The following is a 21,320-nucleotide window of genomic DNA, read 5'->3' as shown; positions in this document are numbered from 1 at the left end:
GATAACACACACACACACACACACACACCAATTTCTTGCTCATCCTGCTGAGTTTCCTACAGGATTTTGTTCCTTCAGGATTGAACCCATGAACTCTTGTCGTATGAACAACTTGACAGAAGTCCGTCTGATTTAAAGGGTTTGTGTAATGAGGAATCAAGGCTCTTTCTCACTAGTGCCTGACGATATAGCTGAAAATCTGAATATTTTTCCAAAGTTTTAGTTTTTTTGCATTTGTGTTTGGTAATTTATTTATTTAATTTTTGCCCGCCACAAAAAAGACATGATTTGATTGTTTCGAAATTGTTCACTGCAAAATCAGCACTAGTTAAAAAACAAATCAGTGAACACTGTATGATCTGCGGGTCGGCAGGACAAGTAAAAAATAAAAAAACATTACAATTAATTGCGGGTGAATGAGAGATAAATCATTAATGTGTTAATTTTAATAAAGACACAACTCCTAATTTCTTGTAAAATGCAACGAACGTGCATCACTCTTTTACTTTTACTAAATAAGATCACAAGGGACTTTAAAAAAATCTTATACTTAATGTTACAACAATGAAAAGTTACAGCATCTAAAACATACTTTATCTCATACAAAAAGGATTAAAAATTGTAAAAACTTGAATTACGGCATCTAAAACATACTTTATCTCATACAAAAAGGATTAAAAATTGTAAAAACTTGAATTACGGCATCTAAAACATACTTTATCTCATACAAAAATTATTGAAAATGGTAAACCATGTAAGTTACAGCATCTGAATATACTTTATCTCATACAAAAATGATAAAGATGGTAAACAACGTACGTTACGGCATCTAAAACATACTTTATCTCATACAAAAATTATTAAAAATGATAATCAATGTAAGTTACAGCATCTAAATATACTTTATCTCATACAAAAAGGATAAAAAATTGTAAAAATTTGAATTAATAGAATGAATGGAATGAATTAATAGAATGGCGGTTAAAAGGAAGTTTGAACTCTTTCAACCAGTAAATCAGACTAAAGCCTTGTGGGACAAACAACTCAAACCTAAAGGATTGCTTGGTGGACATTTGAATTTCAGAAGCATTGTGTCAAAAACTGAGCAACTTGAAGGTTTGCTGATAGACTCTAATTTAGATTTTCTTTTTATCTCAGAGTCATGGTTAACTGAATCATCACCAAGGACTGTTTTTGCTATACCTGGGTACCAAATTTTTAGGAAAGACAGAAAATTAGGGAGAGGAGGTGGAGTTCTTTTGTATGTTCGAAATCACTTTAAATGTGTAGAAGTGCATCCTAATTCCTCACAAGAACTTGAAAGCATTACTGTCTCTATTGTATTGTCCCCTCATATGTCTTTTATTGTTACAGGTATATACCGACCCCCAAATTCTAATAATATTTTTTATGACAAACTAAAATCCTTATTAAAGGAAATTGGTACTAAGACTGAACTAATTGTATTAGGTGATTTTAACATAAACTGGGCTGAGAAAGCAAGCAGGAAAAAACTTAAAAGTATATCAGATCAGTTTAATCTTGCTCAAATGATTCAAGGCCCAACTAGGATTACTCAATCATCACAAACACAAATAGATCTTATTTTTAGTAATAAGCCTGAGAGAATTACAAAATATTTTAATTTGATAACTGGTATGTCAGATCATAATCTGACCTTAATTGTTAGAAAATTGACAAAACAAAGATTCTTTTATAGACATGAGGGTAAAAGTTATTTTAATGTTATACCTAAAACCTTAGTCGGTCCATTTGAGGATAAATTAAAGCACTTGGACTGGAATGATGTTCTGCAGTCTGATGATATAGAAAAGGCATCTAATATTATGATGACCAGAGTTAGTGAGACTAAAAATGAGTTTTGCAAAAAAATCTTACATCCACGTAAAAAATATAATCTGCCATGGTTAAATGAGAATCTTTGGAAGTTAATGAAGCAAAGAGATTTAGCATTGAAGGCAACTCTTAAATCTGGACTACCACATGATAGGAGAAAATTCCAAGAATTACGAAATAAAGTAGTAAAAGATCTAAGGCAGGCTAAAGCTGATTACTTTATTAAATTAATCAATGACTCTAAGGGAAATAGTAAATTGATTTGGGAAAATATTAATAGCATTACAAAGAAGGAGCGTAAATCTGTTCAAAATTGGGTAATAAACGAACAATCAAAAGTGATAGAAGATAAAGGAGATATAGCTACAATCTTTAATTCATTCTTTGTAGACTCAGTACAGTGTCTAGCCAGAAATTTTGGTCTAAGACCAAGAGTACTTACATCAGCTAATAATGATTTCCCTGTTTTCACAATCAAAAATGTCTCAGAATATACAGTAATGAAAACACTTGATTGTTTGAAAAGGACCAAGTCTAAGGATGTTTTTGATTTTGATGCAAAATTCTTGAAAAATTATAACTTAATACTATCTAAGCCTTTAACTCATTTGATAAATTTGTCAATAACAAAATCCTATTTTCCTTCATCATGGAAGGCTGCAGTAGTGACTCCAATTTTAAAAACAGGTGATAGAACTCTTATATCAAATTATAGACCCATTAGTATACTTCCAATAGTTTCTAAAATTACAGAAAAGGTTGTTTATGATCAGCTAGTCTCTCATTTAAATGAAGGTGAATTTACCTTGCACCCGATGCAGTTTGGCTTCCGAAAGCATCACTCGACAGAAACAGCAAATTGTTTTTTTGTGGAAAGAATCAAAAGTCTACTTGATAAAGGCGGTGTCGTTGGAGCTGTGTTTTTAGATTTTAAGAAGGCATTTGATACCGTTAATCACAACGTCTTATTATCGAAACTTTCTAAATTTAATTTATCTGTTAATACCATGACCTGGATGGAATCCTATTTGAATAACAGAAAACAATGTACAAGAGTGGGTGATAAGTGTTCCTCGTTTGCAAACTGTATTTCAGGGGTCCCTCAAGGGTCTATTTTAGGACCTCTTTTATTTTGTATATATATAAATGACCTCCCTCAAACTTGTCCAGATGTTAACATCCAAATGTATGCTGATGACACTGTGGTTTTTACCCATGCAAGATCTAAAGAACACGCTGCAGCCAAACTGACAGCTTCGATGAGTAAGGTGTCGGATTGGCTGGCAAATTCATGTTTGACCCTAAATCTAAGTAAAACAGTTTGCATGTATTTTAGAGCCAGGATTAATAATTAAGTTAATCCTGATATTTTAATTAACGGTGAAGTCATTACATCTGTGACACATGTTAAATATTTAGGCATCATAATTGACACAAATTTGACCTTCAAAAAACAAGTTAGTAAGGTCATCAAGACTGTTAAATTTAATCTAAACAATTTTAAGAGTATTAGACATAATTTGTCACTGTCTGCTGCAAAACTTTTTGTACACACAATGATCTTTCCCCATTTGTCTTACTGTATAACAACCTGGTCAAAGGCAGGAGCGACTACGCTCAAGCCTATGTATTCACTTTATAAACAAATTTTAAAAGTATTAGACAAAAAACCTAAGGATTATCATCATTGTAATATTCTGAAAAAATATAATCTTCTCAATTTTGATAATTTCTTATTTTATTCGGATGTATGTCTAATGTTTAAAGTTATTCATGATCTTGCACCCCCTCCTCTTAGAGGATGCATAGTTTTATCTGGCAGTGGCAGTGCCAGTAGAACTAGAGCATCAACTAGGGGTGATTTGGTACCGCATTTTAGAAAGACAACCTTTGGTCAATCCGTCTTCTCTGTCAAAGTAGTGGAGAAGTGGAATTCAATACCCACAAATATTAGAAACTCAGGAAGTTTTGCAGTATTTAAAGCCAGCCTCAAAATTTGGCTAAAATCAGCACAAGAGTGTCACCACTAATGATTGCATTATATTTTCTGTATTTGGTGTATACATCAAATCGTTCTTATCAATTTTGAATAATATGTATTTTTGTAAATTTATGTAGTATATTTGTTGTTTAGTGGTTGTTTTGAGTCTTTTGTTTTGTCTACCTGCCCAGGGACAACAGATGCAAATTAGCTGTTAGCTAACTCTGGTGCAATTGTCTGAATTGTGCGCTGTCCCTGCCAAATAAACAAACAAAATAAATAAAATAAATTAAGGCATCTAAAACATACTTTATCTCATACAAAAATTATTGAAAATGGTAAACCATGTAAGTTACAGCATCTAAAACATACTTTATCTCTTACAAAAATTATGAAAATGGTAAAAACTTGAATTACGGCATCTAAAACATACTTTATATTATACAAAAATCATTAAAAATGATAATCAATGTAAGTTACAGCATCTAAAACATACTTTATCTCATACAAAAATTATTAAAAATGATAATCAATGTAAGTTACAGCATCTAAAACATACTTTATCTCATACAAAAATTATTAAAAATGATAATCAATGTAAGTTACAGCATCTAAATATACTTTATCTCATACAAAAAGGATAAAAAATTGTAAAAATTTGAATTACGGCATCTAAAACAGACTTTATCTCATACAAAAATCATTAAAAATGGTAAACAATGTAAGTTACAGCATCTCAAACATACTTAATCTCTTACAAAAATTATAAAAATGGTAAACAACGTACGTTACGGCATCTAAAACATACTTTATCTCATACAAAAATCATTAAAAATGATAATCAATGTAAGTTACAGCATCTAAAACATACTTTATCTCATACAAAAATTATTAAAAATGATATTCAATGTAAGTTACAGCATCTAAATATACTTTATCTCATACAAAGAGGATAAAAAATTGTAAAAACTTGAATTACGGCATCTAAAACATACTTTATCTCATACAAAAATCATTAAAAATGGTAAACCATGTAAGTTACAGCATCTGAATATACTTTATCTCATACAAAAATGATAAAGATGGTAAACAACGTACGTTACGGCATCTAAAACATACTTTATCTCATACAAAAATTATTGAAAATGGTAAAAACTTGAATTACGGCATCTAAAACATACTTTATATTATACAAAAATGATAAAGATGGTAAACAACGTACGTTACGGCATCTAAAACATACTTTATATTATACAAAAATCATTAAAAATGATAATCAATGTAAGTTACAGCATCTAAATATACTTTATCTCATACAAAAAGGATAAAAAATTGTAAAAATTTGAATTACGGCATCTAAAACATACTTTATCTCACAAAAATGATTTTTTTTTTTTTTTTTTTTTTTTACTTTTTTTTGGGGATAAAATTCATATTGTGTGGCCGCTTTACCCTATAAAATGTTACTAATAAATCAGTAGTTATTTCTATATGTCTGATATGATCGTGATCGATTAGATTGGATGTCAAATTGACCTGCAACTGTTAATTCCACTCATTGTCCGTTTTCTGAGATGAATCAGCTCTGTGTGTGTGTGTGTGTGTGTGTGTGTGTGTGTGTGTGTGTGTGTGTGTGTGTGTGTGTGTGTGTTGAGCTGTTGAGGTGACACATTCAGACGAGCTGAAGAATGGTGTGTGTGTGTGCAGTATTTCTGTCAGATTGTTCTTGTTGTTGTTTTTTAAATGAATAAATCAATTGTGTAAATGTATAAACAAAAACCCCTAGCGGCAGATACAGTGTGTGTCAATACAGCTGTTTGTGTAGATGCAGCGCTGCGTGCGTGCGTGTGTGTGTGTGTGTGTGTGTGTGTGTGTGTGATGGGTAGGTTTAGGGGTCGGGTTAGTGTGTGTATGTGTGTGAGATGGGTAGGTTTAGGGATCGGGTTAGTGTGTGTATGTGTGTGAGATGGGTAGGTTTAGGGGTCGGGTTAGTGTGTGTGTGTGATGGGTTGGTTTAGGGGTTGGGTTGGTGTGTGTGTGTGTGTGTGTGTGTGTGTGTGTGTGTGTGTGTGTGAGATGGGAAGGTTTAGGGGTCGGGTTAGTGTGTGTGTGAGATGGGTAGGTTTAGGGGTTGGGTTAGTGTGTGTGATGGGTAGGTTTAGGGGTTGGGTTAGTGTGTGTGTGAGATGGGTAGGTTTAGGGGTTGGGTTGGTGTGTGTGTGTGTGTGTGAGATGTGTAGGTTTAGGGGATGGTGTGTGTGTGTGTGTGTGTGTGTGTGTGTGTGTGTGTGTGTGTGTGTGTGTGTGTGTGTGTGTGTGTGTGTGTGTGTGTGTGTGTGTGTGCAGGGTTCCAGACCCTGTGTCCAGCATATGCGACCATTTTTTGAGAATGTGCGAGTTAAAATTTGATGTGGTCGCATTTGTGCGAGTGCATGGTCATGTACTACTCAGTTAAATTCACGCATGAATTTTCCTGCATTGAACTTGTTTTAGCGCCCGCCAAAGTCTTATTTGATCGGTGAGTAATGTAGATGAACTGCTGCGCATGTTTAACTGAAAGAACGAGCAGAGAGAGAGAGCCCCGGTCGCGCGCGCGCTCTCTCTCTTCGGAGTCAGGCGAGAGTGTAAACAACACCGTCTCCAAACTAGGCGCTGTCTTGCTCTCTCTCCCGCGCGCATATTAATCAATATAAATCGACACGGTGGTAAAAGGTGATTTTTTTTATTTCCTGAATTACCGTTGGGTGTGAATTGTGCTAAATAAGTTGCCTTATCTTCTATGAAAAGCGTTCCGGACATTCAGCTGACATTAAAAAACAAAAAAAACAAACACTTTAATTAAACGAAAAAAACTATCCAGTGATGAAATGTTTTCTGTGTTGACACAAATCTTGGATGTCCATGTCCTAACTGCTGGGATAATCACACAACGCGCATGACACGTCCAATTCGCGAACTAATGACTCCTTTGAACCGATTCATTTTAATGAATTGTTAAAACAACTGATCTTTCCAACAGTGAACTCAGGAGACGTCTGAATCGGTGTACTAATCAGTAACACTTTACAATAAGGTTCTATTTATTACATAAATTACATAAAAAGTAGCCTACAGTTTGCTTACTCAAGCTTAAGCTTTAAAATAAATAAAACCAATTGTTTTTTTGAAAAGCATTTGACTACATTTTCCCACACAGTGCTATCAAGAATCAATAAGAGAATCGTTAAAGAATCGGATCAATAATCAGAATCGTCAGTGGCATTATTATTGATCAAATCTTATCAATTCATATCCCTATGTGAATACAGTAAGATTATAATCAAACATTAAAGAACATAAATGTTTTTTGTTGTTGTTTTTTTTAGAGTTAAAAGATGAATTTTTTGCTAACATGAGGTCTTGTGTCACTGTCAGTCTTATTACATCAGTGCAAAACTAGGGTATGCAGATTAAGACCACTATTCATCAGCATGCATTGATTAATCCCATGGCATGTAGCAAAAAAAAGAAAAGAAAAAAAGGTGCGACCAAATCATATGCTGGTGCGACCAACTGAGAAAGTTGGTAGCACCAGTGCAACCAGTGGAAAAGTTAGTCTGGAGCCCTGGTGTGTGTGTGTGTGTGTGTGTGTGTGTGTGTGTGTGTGATGGTTAGGTTGAGGGGTCGGGTTAGTGTTTGTGTGAGATGAGTAGGTTTAGGGGTTGGGTTAGTGTGTGTGTGAGATGGGTAGGTTTAGGGGTTGGGTTAGTGTGTGTGTGAGATGGGTAGGTTTAGGGGTTGGGTTAGTGTGTGTGTGTGTGTGTGTGTGTGTGTGTGTGTGTGTGATGGTTAGGTTGAGGGGTCGGGTTAGTGTTTGTGTGAGATGAGTAGGTTTAGGGGTTGGGTTAGTGTGTGTGTGAGATGAGTAGGTTTAGGGGTTGGGTTAGTGTGTGTGTGAGATGGGTAGGTTTAGGGGTTGGGTTAGTGTGTGTGTGAGATGAGTAGGTTTAGGGGTTGGGTTAGTGTGTGTGTGAGATGGGTAGGTTGAGGGGTCGGGTTAGTGTTTGTGTGTGAGATGAGTAGGTTTAGGGGTTGGGTTAGTGTGTGTGTGTGTGTGAGATGAGTAGGTTTAAGGGTCGGGTTAGTGTGTGTGTGAGATGGGTAGGTTTAGGGGTTGGGTTGATGTGTGTGTGTGTGAGATGTGTAGGTTTAGGGGTTGGGTTAGTGTGTGTGTGTGTGTGTGTGTGTGTGTGTGTGTGTGATGGTTAGGTTGAGGGGTCGGGTTAGTGTTTGTGTGTGAGATGAGTAGGTTTAGGGGTTGGGTTAGTGTGTGTGTGAGATGGGTAGGTTTAGGGGTTGGGTTGGTGTGTGTGTGTGTGTGAGATGTGTAGGTTTAGGGGTTGGGTTAGTGTGTGTGAGATGGGTAGGTTTAGGGGTTGGTGTGTGTGTGTGTGTGTGTGTGTGTGTGTGTGTGTGTGAGATGTGTAGGTTTAGGGGTTGGGTTACTGTGTGTGTGTGTGTGATGGTTAGGTTGAGGGGTCGGGTTAGTGTGTGTGTGTGAGATGAGTAGGTTTAGGGGTCAGGTTAGTGTGTGTGTGTGATGGGTAGGTTTAGTGGTCGGGTTAGTGAGTGTGTGTGTGTGTGTGATGGGTAGGGTTAGTGTAAGGGAACAGAATATACAGTTTGTACAGTATAAAAACCATTACGCCTATATGGAATGTCCTCACAAGCATAGCAAAACAAACGTGTGTGTGTGTGTGCGGATCTCGCGTCGGGTTTTGGCTGTGACTCACTCTGATTAGCCAAGACTGCTGCAGTGAGAGAGAGAGCGGGCGAGCGAGTTATTGCGCTACAGTCTCATCACTGAGACCCCCCCTTCTCTCTCTCCCTCTCTCTCTCTCTCCCCTCCAGTCTGTTTTTCTCACCGACCCTCTCACATGTTTTCTCCTCTCGTCTCCTCCAGCGCTCCCTCCGTTTGTTCCGTCTCTGCGCTCTGATGATGACACCTCTAATTTCGAGGAGCCGGACCGGCCCGTGGTCCCCGCCGCCTCGACCCTCGATCGCCCTCGCTCAGGCTTCCACGGACAAGACCTGCCCTTTGTAGGCTGGTGCTTTAGTCGAGCTCTGAGCGCACTGGCCAAGTCTGAGTGAGTGCGCACACACACACACACACACACACACACACACACACACACACATATGCTGATTTGACTAGTCTAGTCACAGGTGGTCCATTGGTGCGGAGACATTCACATCACCACGGCGACTGTCACCAGGCAACATTGTGGCTGAATGCGAGGTATTGCTTCTCTCGCGCGCTCATGTGTCATTAAGATGAATGAGAGAGTGTGTGTGTGTGTGTGTGTGTGTGTGTGTGTGTGTGTGTGTGTGTGTGTGTGTACGTGCGGATGTTTTTGTAACGGAGACTCACGGATATGCAGGTATAAAGCAGTGATTCTCGCGCGCGCTCATGTGTCTTTAAGATGAATGAGAGTGTGTGTGTGAGTGTGTGTGTGGGGGGATGTTTTTGTAACGGAGACTCACGGATCTGGGAATATCTCTCGGATGTGTTGCCATGTGCATATGCAGGTATAAAGCAGTGATTCTCGCGCGCGCTCATGTGTCTTTAAGATGAATGAGAGTGTGTGTGTGAGTGTGTGTGTGGGGGGATGTTTTTGTAACGTAGACTCACGGATCAGGGAATGGATCACAGATGTGCATGCAGGGGAACGGGAAACCCTCGTCCGGAGTGTGTGTGTGTGTGATCGTGCAGCACAATGAAATCCCCATCAGCACATAAACACTGTGTAACGTGAGCGGATCTGTGTTTGCCGAGATGTGGGCTGTTGTTTTGGTCTGCGCATCTTATCTTCTGGCTCGGTGTTTATTGGACGGGTGTATTTCAGCTATGAATCAGAAGAAAAGCATGAGAACTAATTAAACATTTATTTATTTTAAAAAATGATTTCCCCCAAATTTCTCATTACAGTAATTTTTTACATCATTGCCCCCAAATGTTATTACCATAATGCAAAAAGTCTCCTTACTGTAAAATTTGTTAAATTATTTTTATTTAATTTTCCCCCTAATTTTCATTATTGTAATTTTTATTTATTTTAGTTTTTATTTATTTATTTTATTTTAGTGAGATTTTCTGTTTTTTATTTTATTTTTTTATTTCCTCCCATTTGTCATTACCATAATGTGAAAAAAGTCTTATTACTGTAATATTTATTTCCTTTTTTTAAATTCCCCCCAAATTCTCACTATTGTAATGTTTTTTATTTATTTAAATGGTTTAATTTACATTTTCCCATCTCAGTTAACATAATGCAAAAAAACAACACCAAAAAAAACTCATTGTCATGGTAAAGTATTTAAATATCATTGCCTGTTTTTAATTAGTTGATTTTAATACATGCTTTACAAAATAACTGTATTGCAGTAATGAGAATTTCTCAAGAGAGCATCTGGATCCATTGCAGTGGTGTGTGTGTGTGTGTGTGTGTGTGTGTGTGTGTGTGTGTGTGTGTGTGTGTGTGTGTGTGTGTGTGTGTGTGTGTGTGTGTGTGAGACATCCTGCCCAGTGATTCCTTGCATCTATGAATGCATTCAAGCGTGAGTTTATTGTTATGCGCCGCTCAGTTCCTGTGTGCTGTAAGATCATAATGTGGATCAGCAGAAGGTCTCGGTCGGGAATCTGGTCCCAGATGAGCCGTAAATAACATGTTTTTTCCCAGGAGCTGAAGGGAAAGCACAGGGAAAAACAGTCAGGTTAAGCTTTATAACGTTAGTCAGAAAGAAAATGAACCCAGAACCCAGAATGCATTATGGTAGCCATGGTGAGTTTCCTTTCATACGCATATTCTCTCTCTAATCCTGAAATGCGTATTTGCCCAGCTGTATGTCATGTTGCTGTCGTCTTGATAAAGCGCTTCCAGCATCATGAAATCTGCCGAACGCAACACACACAGCCCCAGCAGAGGAGCGTGGGAATGTTAATGCAGAAGCGCAGCTGCTGATTGGTGCACCGGAGATGTGATGCGATATGAGAACGCTGGATCCGTCTTGAGACAAACATACATCTGTAATAATGAGTGATGTATCTTGTGAGGACCGTAAACTGCGCTTTACTGATGCACGCTTCTGAAATGCATGCATTGAGACTGCAGTAGGTGTGTTGTTTATTGGACTTGATGTGTCGTCATTCATGCAACACACATCTGTTTCTTAAGTGCAATAGAAGAACATGTGTTTATCAATCAGTGCAATAGAAAAACATGCGTTTATCAGGCAGTGCAATAGAAAAACATGCGTTTATCAAGCAGTGCGATAGAAGAACATGCGTTTATCAGGCAGTGCAATAGGAAAAACATGCGTTTATCAGGCAGTGCAATAGAAAAACGTGTTTATCAGGCAGTGCAATAGAAGAACATGCGTTTATCAAGCAGTGCGATAGAAGAACATGCGTTTATCAGGCAGTGCAATAGGAAAAACATGCGTTTATCAAGTCAAGTTTATTTATATAGCGCTTTTCACAACACAGGTTGTATCAAAGCAGCTTCACAGTAATAAATTAGAACAATACATCAATGTTTGTTTCTAGTGGAACGTCTACGTTCGGTAATGCTGATCAATAGTATCGTTGATTGATTAATTTAATTAAATATCCCCAAATATCCCCAAATATCCCAAATACATGCGTTTATCAGGCAGTGCAATAGGAAAAACATGCGTTTATCAGGCAGTGCAATAGAAAAACGTGTTTATCAGGCAGTGCAATAGAAAAACATGCGTTTATCAGGCAGTGCAATAGGAAAAACATGCGTTTATCAGGCAGTGCAATAGAAAAACGTGTTTATCAGGCAGTGCAATAGAAAAACAAGGCAGTGCAATAGAAGAACATGCGTTTATCAGGCAGTGCAATAGAAAAACATGCGTTTATCAAGCAGTGCAATAGAAAAACATGCGTTTATCAAGCAGTGCAATAGAAAAACATGCGTTTATCAGGCAGTGCAATAGAAAAACAAGGTAGTGCAATAGAAAAACATGCGTTTATCAGGCAGTGCAATAGAAAAACATGCGTTTATCAAGCAGTGCAATAGAAAAACATGCGTTTATCAAGGCAGTGCAATAGAAAAACATGCGTTTATCAATCAGTGCAATAAAAAAACATGCGTTTATCAATCAGTGCAATAGAAAAACATGCGTTTATCAAGCAGTGCAATAGAAAAACATGCGTTTATCAAGCAGTGCAATAGAAAAACATGCGTTTATCAGGCAGTGCGATAGAAAAACATGCGTTTATCAGGCAGTGCAATAGAAAAACAAGGCAGTGCAATAGAAAAACATGCGTTTATCAGGCAGTGCAATAGAAAAACATGCGTTTATCAAGCAGTGCAATAGAAAAACATGCGTTTATCAAGCAGTGCAATAGAAAAACATGCGTTTATCAAACAGTGCAATAAAAAAACATGCGTTTATCAATCAGTGCAATAGAAAAACATGCGTTTATCAAGCAGTGCAATAGAAAAACATGCATTTATCAGGCAGTGCAATAGAAAAACAAGGCAGTGCAATAGAAAAACATGCGTTTATCAGGCAGTGCAATAGAAAAACATGCGTTTATCAATCAGTGCAATAAAAAAACATGCGTTTATCAAGCAGTGCAATAGAAAAACATGCGTTTATCAGGCAGTGCAATAGAAAAACATGCATTTATCAGGCAGTGCGATAGAAAAAAATGCCTTTATCAGACAGTGCGATAGAAAAACAAGGCAGTGCGATAGAAAAACATGCGTTTATCAGGCAGTGTGATAGAAAAACAAGGCAGTGCGATAGAAAAACATCTCTGGTTACTTATGTAACCTATGTTCTCTGAATAGGTTCACTCAACGCTGCGTAGCTTTGAGACGCAGTGGGAACGCACTCTGGGTGTGCCGATTGTCTGAAGCCCTTATAGAATCACGCCAATACATTGGCTGATGGCGCGGGCGCCGCCCCGACACTTACGTCGTCACATTATACAGGCACGCGCGCCATCTGCTCCTCAGATTTCTCTGCCGAAAAAGAAGCTTGTCAGCAGCGCGAGGAGCTTGGCAGTGAACGCAGCGTCTCGTTCCCTATTCAGAGAACATAGGTTACATCAGTAACCAGAGACGTTCTCTTTCATAGGTTCACTCAACGCTGCGTAGCTTTAAGACACAGTGGGAACAAAATACCAAACTCGCCAAGCTAATATGCTGCCGTAACTTGTACAATGACCAGATAACTCACACGACTGGTTCAAGCAGAAAAAATTTGGGAACCTGGAGTCATGTCGAGATCAAAACTGTAATATCTGACAAAAGTGTGTGGAAAGGACCTGCCTGGCGCCACACAAATGTCTTCTAGGAGGGCCCCTCTAAAAAGTGCCTGAGAGGAAGCCACACTTCTGGTGGAATGTGCCCTGATGCTAAGAGGTGAAGGCAGACCGCGCACCTCATATGCCAGTGAAATAGCCTCTGTAACTAGGGTTGGGTACCGAGACCCGGTTCCAATAGGGAACCGGTTCCGACGTAAACGGTAGTAACCAGACCGAATAAGAACGAAACTTTCGGTGCCTGATTTTGGTGCCTGACGTTTTTTACCGCCCCCTATAAAACATCTCGCGGCACGAATGATCCAATAATAAAACATCTCCAGTAAACCAGCAGAGCGAGCATTAATTTAGTTCGTTTGTTAAATAAGAGGCGATCTAGCGCTGAAATGTGTTTTTTAAATCAAGTGATCAAAGTGCTCGTTGCCGCTGCGATCAGTGGCGCGGATACAGTGTTTTCTCTTGTGGCTCGCGCACACCGCACTGTCGCGCGGACGCGCGCTTCAATACGTTGCGGAGATCGATCTATTTATGAGGCGCCGTCTATATGAATATGTGCGCGGAGAGTTTGTGTGTGTGTGTGTGTGCTCGCGCCTCAGATGAGTATGCGCGGAGAGTTCCGCGCGTCTCGTGTGTGTAGAGTTTGCGTGTTTGTGCGTGAGCGACTTTAGATGTGATGTTGAGCATTTCATATTAGTTTGAGCATTCAGCAGTATACATGTATGACTACTTAGTAGGTAGGCCTATATGTGTATGCAAGGGTTTCATATGTGCGTGAATGTAGTTTGATTTAAAGGGATACTCCACTTTAAAATGAAAATTCTGTCATCATATACTCACCCTCATGTTGTTTCAATTCTTTATGAATTTCTTTCTTCTGCTGAACAGAAAGGAAGATATTTAGAATAATGTCAGTAACCAGACAGTTTCTGGTCTCATTTACTTCCATAGTATTTTTTTTCCTACTAGCCTATGGAAGTCAATGAGACCAGAAACTGTCTGGTTACTGATATTATTCTAAATATCTTCCTTTCTGTTCAGCAGAAGAAAGAAATTCATACAGGTTTGAAACAACATGAGGGTGAGTATATGATGACAGAATTTTCATTTTAAAGTGGAGTATCCCTTTAAGCCCTAGACGACGCCTATCTATTCATTCTGGTGAAATCACAAAATATAATGGACACAAAGTGTCCCTGCTTGATATACAACCACTGATGAGCATAATCGTAAAAAAAAAAAAAAAAAAAAAAAAAAAAAACTACGAATGCGGATTAGAACCCAAAACCTCTGACACGCCTGACTAAAGTTCAAGTTCAGCTGCCAGTGTTCCTCTTCGGATAAGTCTAATATTTGAATGCCAACTGCAAATCTTGCATATGAAGTATATCAATATCAAGTATATTTATATGAGGCTATACTGTGTGTGTTAAATATTTCTGCTCAGTGTCAGATATTTCTCTGTTTTGTAAAAGTCATAATATGAGAAGACAAAATTTTGATGTTAACTCAAGTGTTTTCGGCTACATCAGTAGCCTTTTAAACGGCACAATTTTTCATTTAATCAGAAAATCAAACACACACACACACACACACACACACAGAGGTATTATTTTTTTGATAAAGTGTGTGCGGTTTAGTTTTGTTAAGTACCGCTTCAAGAACCGTTTAAGCACCGGAACCGTTTGAAAAATACCGAGTAGGTACTGGTATCGGATAAAACCCAACCGATACCCAACCCTATCTGTAACCCAGTGGGAAATTCTCTGCTTTGATGCGGCAAGCCCGCGGCGCCCAGCACCAAAATATACCAAGAGCTGGTTAGATTTTCTCCAACTGCCAGAGCGATCCACATAGAACTTCAATGCTCGGACAGGGCAGAGCAATTTAAGTTTCCTGTCCTCCTCAGAAACAAAAGGAGGAGGATGGAAAGAGTGAAGGTTAATTACCTGAGAGCGAAATGCTGTGGACAATACTTTGGGCACATATCTTGGTCTCAAAGTCACCCTGACCAGACCAGGAGCGAAGTCCATACATGACTCGCTGACAGAAAGAGCTTGCAAATCCCCCACCCGCTTCAACGAAGTCCAAGCTAACAAAAGAGTAACCTTTAGAGTCAGAATCCGCTCCGGAGCTGACTCTAAGGGCTCAAAGGGAGCCCTCCGTTAATCCCTCCAGGACGACCGACAGGTCCCAAGGGGGAATTCTAGGGGAGCGTGGGGGGTGGGATTCCAGAAGAGGAACCAGCTCCGAGAACCACGAATGGGGCTACAAGTAGGAGATGGGCTCCGCTCTCCCTTACTTTGGACAGAACCGCCTGGATCAACTTGATGGGCGGGAATGCATACAGTTTCCGCATCGGCCATGGGTGAGCGAATGCATCTATCCCCAACGGTGCTGGGGGGCTCAGGGAGAACCAAAGTGGGCATTGGGACGACTCCTGTGATGCAAAGAGGTCCACTTCTGCTTTTCCGAACACGTCCCAAATCAGGGCTACTGTTCGGCGGTTCAACATCCATTCCCCCGACCGAAGCTTCTGCCTCAAAAGAAAATCCGTTGCGAGGTTCAGGATCCCAGGGACATGGACTGCCCTCAGTGAGAGGAACTTGTCCTGAGACCACAGGAGAAGGTGGCGTGCATGCCTGTCCAGGATGCGCGACCGTGAACCCCCCTGCCGGTTTACATGGGACACTACCGCCATATTGTCTGTTCTGACAATGACATGGTGTCCTTTGAGAAAAGGGAGAAAGTGATGCAGAGCCAGAAAGACGGCTCTCAGCTCCAAGCTGTTTATGTGCCAAGAGAGGGTCTCGCCAGTCCAGATCCCACATGCTGGTCTGCCTTCGAAAACTGCTCCCCAGCTGGTCAGAGAGGCATCCGTCGTAATCATCTGGCGACGGAATACCGCACCCATGCTGACCCCTTTCCGAAGGAAGAGGGGATCCCGCCAAATTGACAGGGCGCGGAAGCAACTGCGCGACACCTTCAACAGGCGAAGGTCTGGACCTGTGGGCCGAGCCCCTGAGAGCTTCATCCACCACAGAAAAGGTCTCATGTGGAACAGACCTAGGGTTAGCACAGGGGAGGCTGCGGCCATGAGACCCAGAAGCCTGCGGCAAGTGCCCACAAAAACAGGATGGCCTAGCGTGAAGCGGGCCAAATATGTCACCAAACTGGAAATCCTCGCAGGAGCCAAGCGGGCCTGCATAAGAACGGAATCCATGTGTACCCCCAAGAAAGCTGTGTGTGTTGAGCTGGGGTAAGAACGCTCTTCTCCGTATTTAACCTCAAACCGAGAGACTGAATATGACGAAGGACAATGTCCCTGTGGTGAGTCACTAACTTCCTGGAGTGGGCTAAAAGGAGCCAATCATCCAGGTAATTGAGAATACGGATGCCCTGGAGCCGCAACGGGGCCAGGGCAGCATCCATACACTTTGTGAACGTTCTCGGTGCTTGAACGAGGCCAAAGGGGAAGACCCTGTACTGTTATGCTCTTTCTCCAAAGGCGAACCTGAGGGACCTCCTGTGTCGCCGTACGACCTGGATGTGAAAATAGGCATCCTTGAGGTCTACTGTCACGAACCAATCTCCCAACCGAATTTGAGATATGATAGCTTTCACCGTCAACATTTTGAATTTCCCTTTGTAAAGGGAGAAATTTAGTCAGCGGAGGTCTAGTATGGGTTGCAGGCCGCCGCCCTTCTTCGGGACTAGGAAATAACGGCTGTAAAAGCCCTGTTTGATTTCCCCCGAAGGAACCTCCTATCGCCCCTTTGAGTAGAAGGGACGAAATTTCCTGCTGTAGTACAGAAGCCTCTGCGGCGCTGTCGACTACTGTAGGAAACGCAAAAACCCTCCGCTCTAGGCTCGCGGTTTGTGAGAAGCAGATTTTACATTTAGACGATCCTAAAACAGCCTCACGCGCATGCGAAAAACCCAAACACTTATCGCACTTACTGTGAGGGTCGTCGCTCGCAATGAAGCGAGCATGGAGAGCAACGACGATATTCCATTGCACTTCACTGTAAGGAGAACAGAATTCCACTTATTCCAGTCGCTGAAGTGCAGAAGACGACGAAAGCAGTTGTAATCCGAATTTTCGGGCTCAGAAAAAACGAAAGCGAAGGGCATGAAATGGCCGCTTCGTGAAGGCAGAGAAATCTGAGGAGCAGATGGCGCGCGCGCCTGTATAATGTGACGGTGTAAGAGCGTCAGGGCGGTGCCCGCACCATCAGCCAATGAATTGGCGTGATTCTATAAGAGCTTCAGACAATCGGCACACCCAGAGTGCGTTTCCACTGCGTCTTAAAGCTACGCAGCGTTGAATGAACCTATGAAAGAGAACAAGCCAGTGCAATAGAAAAACATGCGTTTATCAGGCAGTGCGAAAGAAAATCATGCGTTTATCAGGCAGTGCGAAAGAAAAACATGCGTTTATCAGGCAGTGCGAAAGAAAAACATGCATTTATCAGGCAGTGCGAAAGAAAAACATGCATTTATCAGGCAGTGCGAAAGAAAAACATGCATTTATCAGGCAGTGTGATAGAAAAACATGCGTTTATCAGGCAGTGCAAAAGAAAAACATGCGTTTATCAGGCAGTGCGAAAGAAAAACATGCATTTATCAGGCAGTGCGAAAGAAAAACATGCATTTATCAGGCAGTGCGAAAGAAAAACATGCATTTATCAGGCAGTGCGATTAGAAAAACATGCGTTTATCAGGCAGTGCGAAAGAAAAACATGCGTTTATCAGGCAGTGCGAAAGAAAAACATGCGTTTATCAGGCAGGGCGAAAGAAAAACATGCGTTTATCAAGCAGTGCGATAGAAAAACATGCGTTTATCAGGCAGTGCGATAGAAAAACAAGGCAGTGCAATAGAAAAACAAGCGTTTATCAGGCAGTGCAAAAGAAAAACATGCGTTTATCAGGCAGTGCGAAAGAAAAACATGCGTTTATCAAGCAGTGCGATAGAAAAACAAGGCAGTGCAATAGAAAAACAAGCGTTTATCAGGCAGTGCGATAGAAAAACATGCGTTCATCAGGCAGTGCAATAGAAAAACAAGGCAGTGCAATAGAAAAACATGCGTTTATCAGGCAGTGCAATAGAAAAACATGCGTTTATCAGGCAGTGGGAAAGAAAAACATGCGTTTATCAGGCAGTGCGAAAGAAAAACATGCGTTTATCAGGCAGGGCGAAAGAAAAACATGCGTTTATCAGGCAGTGCGATAGAAAAACATGCGTTCATCAGGCAGTGCAATAGAAAAACAAGGCAGTGCGATAGAAAAACATGCGTTTATCAGGCAGTGCAATAGAAAAACAAGGCAGTGCAATAGAAAAACATGCGTTTATCAGGCAGTGCGAAAGAAAAACATGCGTTTATCAAGCAGTGCAATAGGAAAACATGCGTTTATCAGGCAGTGCGAAAGAAAAACATGCGTTTATCAGGCAGTGCGAAAGAAAAACATGCGTTTATCAGGCAGGGCGAAAGAAAAACATGCGTTTATCAGGCAGGGCGAAAGAAAAACATGCGTTTATCAGGCAGTGCGATAGAAAAACAAGGCAGTGCAATAGAAAAACAAGCGTTTATCAGGCAGTGCGATAGAAAAACATGCGTTCATCAGGCAGTGCAATAGAAAAACAAGGCAGTGCGATAGAAAAACATGCGTTTATCAGGCAGTGCAATAGAAAAACAAGGCAGTGCAATAGAAAAACATGCGTTTATCAGGCAGTGCAATAGAAAAACAAGGCAGTGCAATAGAAAAACAAGCGTTTATCAGGCAGTGCGATAGAAAAACATGCGTTCATCAGGCAGTGCAATAGAAAAACAAGGCAGTGCAATAGAAAAACATGCGTTTATCAGGCAGTGCAATAAAAAAACAAGGCAGTGCAATAGAAAAACATGCGTTTATCAGGCAGTGCAATAGAAAAACAAGGCAGTGCAATAGAAAAACATGCGTTTATCAGGCAGTGCAATAGAAAAACATGCGTTTATCAGGCAGTGCAATAGAAAAACAAGGCAGTGCAATAGAAAAACATGCATTTATCAGGCAGTGCAATAGAAAAACATGCGTTTATCAGGCAGTGCAATAGAAAAACAAGGCAGTGCAATAGAAAAACATGCGTTTATCAGGCAGTGCAATAGAAAAACATGCGTTTATCAGGCAGTGCAATAGAAAAACAAGGCAGTGCAATAGAAAAACATGCGTTTATCAGGCAGTGCAATAGAAAAACAAGGCAGTGCAATAGAAAAACATGCGTTTATCAGGCAGTGCAATAGAAAAACAAGGCAGTGCAATAGAAAAACATGCGTTTATCAGGCAGTGCAATAGAAAAACATGCGTTTATCAGGCAGTGCAATAGAAAAACAAGGCAGTGCAATAGAAAAACATGCATTTATCAGGCAGTGCAATAGAAAAACAAGGCAGTGCAATAGAAAAACATGCGTTTATCAGGCAGTGCAATAGAAAAACATGCGTTTATCAGGCAGTGCAATAGAAAAACAAGGCAGTGCAATAGAAAAACATGCGTTTATCAGGCAGTGCAATAGAAAAACAAGGCAGTGCAATAGAAAAACATGCGTTTATCAGGCAGTGCAATAGAAAAACATGCGTTTATCAGGCAGTGCAATAGAAAAACAAGGCAGTGCAATAGAAAAACATGCGTTTATCAGGCAGTGCAATAGAAAAACAAGGCAGTGCAATAGAAAAACATGCGTTTATCAGGCAGTGCAATAGAAAAACAAGGCAGTGCAATAGAAAAACATGCATTTATCAGGCAGTGCAATAGAAAAACAAGGCAGTGCAATAGAAAAACATGCGTTTATCAGGCAGTGCAATATAAAAACAAGGCAGTGCGATAGAAAAACATGCGTTTATCAGGCAGTGCAATAGAAAAACATGCGTTTATTAGGCAGTGCATGTGGACACCCGTACAGGATTCTAGATTTAAAGTCCAGTCGTGTCTGATCGGATCGCCGTGGCACTTCAGATCTCGGTACCGTCGGTTGTGATGTATGTGTGTGTAGTCTTTGTGTGTTTGCACACTACATGTCCGTCATGCCAAAGATGTCGTATTTCTCTTTCTTTATTAACAGATTCAGTTGGACAATATCTGTCACGTTAATTGGGTGAACCTGTCAGGTGAAATGTGCACCGGCGGCGTCATGGGAAATATCAGGCATTAAGTGTCATTTCTGTGTCTCTTATATCACCTAACTGTTTTGCACAAATAATGATTGTGTTCAAACAGGTTTCCTGAATCAGGATGGCCTACGAATGTGTCCTTAAGTCTTAAAATGTCTTAAATAAAGTTTTCCTAATGAAAGGCCTTAAAAAGTATTAAAGTGTCTGAAATTCAGATACGGTGGGTCTTCAATATTTCTGGTCACATTACTGCTAATATTTCTCCAGTCTGTCGGACCCATTGTCCGTCAAGTAACCAGTGAAGCATCGAAACGCGAGAATGATTCTGATTTTATTACATAAACAGCGATTGATAATGGATAGTGTGGTTCTGGTAACACTGTTGAGGCTCGCGCTGCCAGTGGGAGACTTTAGTGGAGAAATCAAAACAAATGAGCGTAACAGCACACATACAGAAGAAACATACTGAGGTTGAAAAAGCCTGAACTCAGTCTGTTCATCATATAAAGTGGTCGTGTCTCTTTAGAAAATTTGAACTAAACCGCTCAATTCATATGGATTAATTTTACGATTTCTTTATGAACTTGTTGAGGCATCAAAGTGGTAGTTGCGCAGCTGTCTATGGAGAGTACAGAAAGGTCTCAGATTTCATTAAAATATCTTCATTTGTGTTCCGAGGATGAATGAAAGTCTTACAGGTTTGGAACGACATAAGGGCTAGTAATTCATAACAGAATAGAATTTTTTTGGTGAGCTATCCCTTTAATTATGTAATTATTTTTACTACAAAATGTATAGTATGTATAACAGTATGAACACATCAATAAAGTAATTAAAGTGCTGAAAAACAAAACAAAAGCCCGACAAAACTGCCCTTTGCAGTACTTGCAGTACATTAATGGAGCTTTTCACCTCTGTTGAGGTTCCAAGCGTACCGTACCGGTGCTAAAATGTGAAAACAGTACAGATCAGCAAAAGCCACCGCAGTATTATACAGTA

General features: G+C 40.1%; 2 protein-coding genes across 2 annotated transcripts in view; both read left to right on the top strand.

Annotated features, from left to right (window-relative positions):
• LOC308691314 (citron Rho-interacting kinase-like) overlaps nucleotides 1–8,968 on the top strand; it is a gene marked incomplete at its 3' end in the record, with an annotated part of 32,363 nt that extends 23,395 nt beyond the window's left edge. Inside the window, exons 7-8 of the mRNA XM_081366389.1 lie at nucleotides 3,080–3,120; nucleotides 8,781–8,968. Of these exons, the coding sequence (XP_081222515.1) occupies nucleotides 3,080–3,120; nucleotides 8,781–8,968 (229 nt within the window). The remainder of the gene's footprint in view (nucleotides 1–3,079; nucleotides 3,121–8,780) is intronic.
• cita (citron rho-interacting serine/threonine kinase a) overlaps nucleotides 8,835–21,320 on the top strand; it is a 100,643-nt gene continuing 88,157 nt past the window's right edge. Inside the window, exon 1 of the mRNA XM_081366836.1 lies at nucleotides 8,835–8,964. The gene's annotated coding sequence lies outside the window, so the exon portion shown is untranslated. The remainder of the gene's footprint in view (nucleotides 8,965–21,320) is intronic.

Source organism: Scardinius erythrophthalmus (genome assembly GCF_964197995.2).
Source record: "Scardinius erythrophthalmus genome assembly, chromosome: 5".
NCBI lineage: Eukaryota > Metazoa > Chordata > Actinopteri > Cypriniformes > Leuciscidae > Scardinius > Scardinius erythrophthalmus.
The sequence above is the reverse complement of the archived record's forward strand: the minus strand, read 5'-3'. Positions and strand labels throughout refer to the sequence as shown.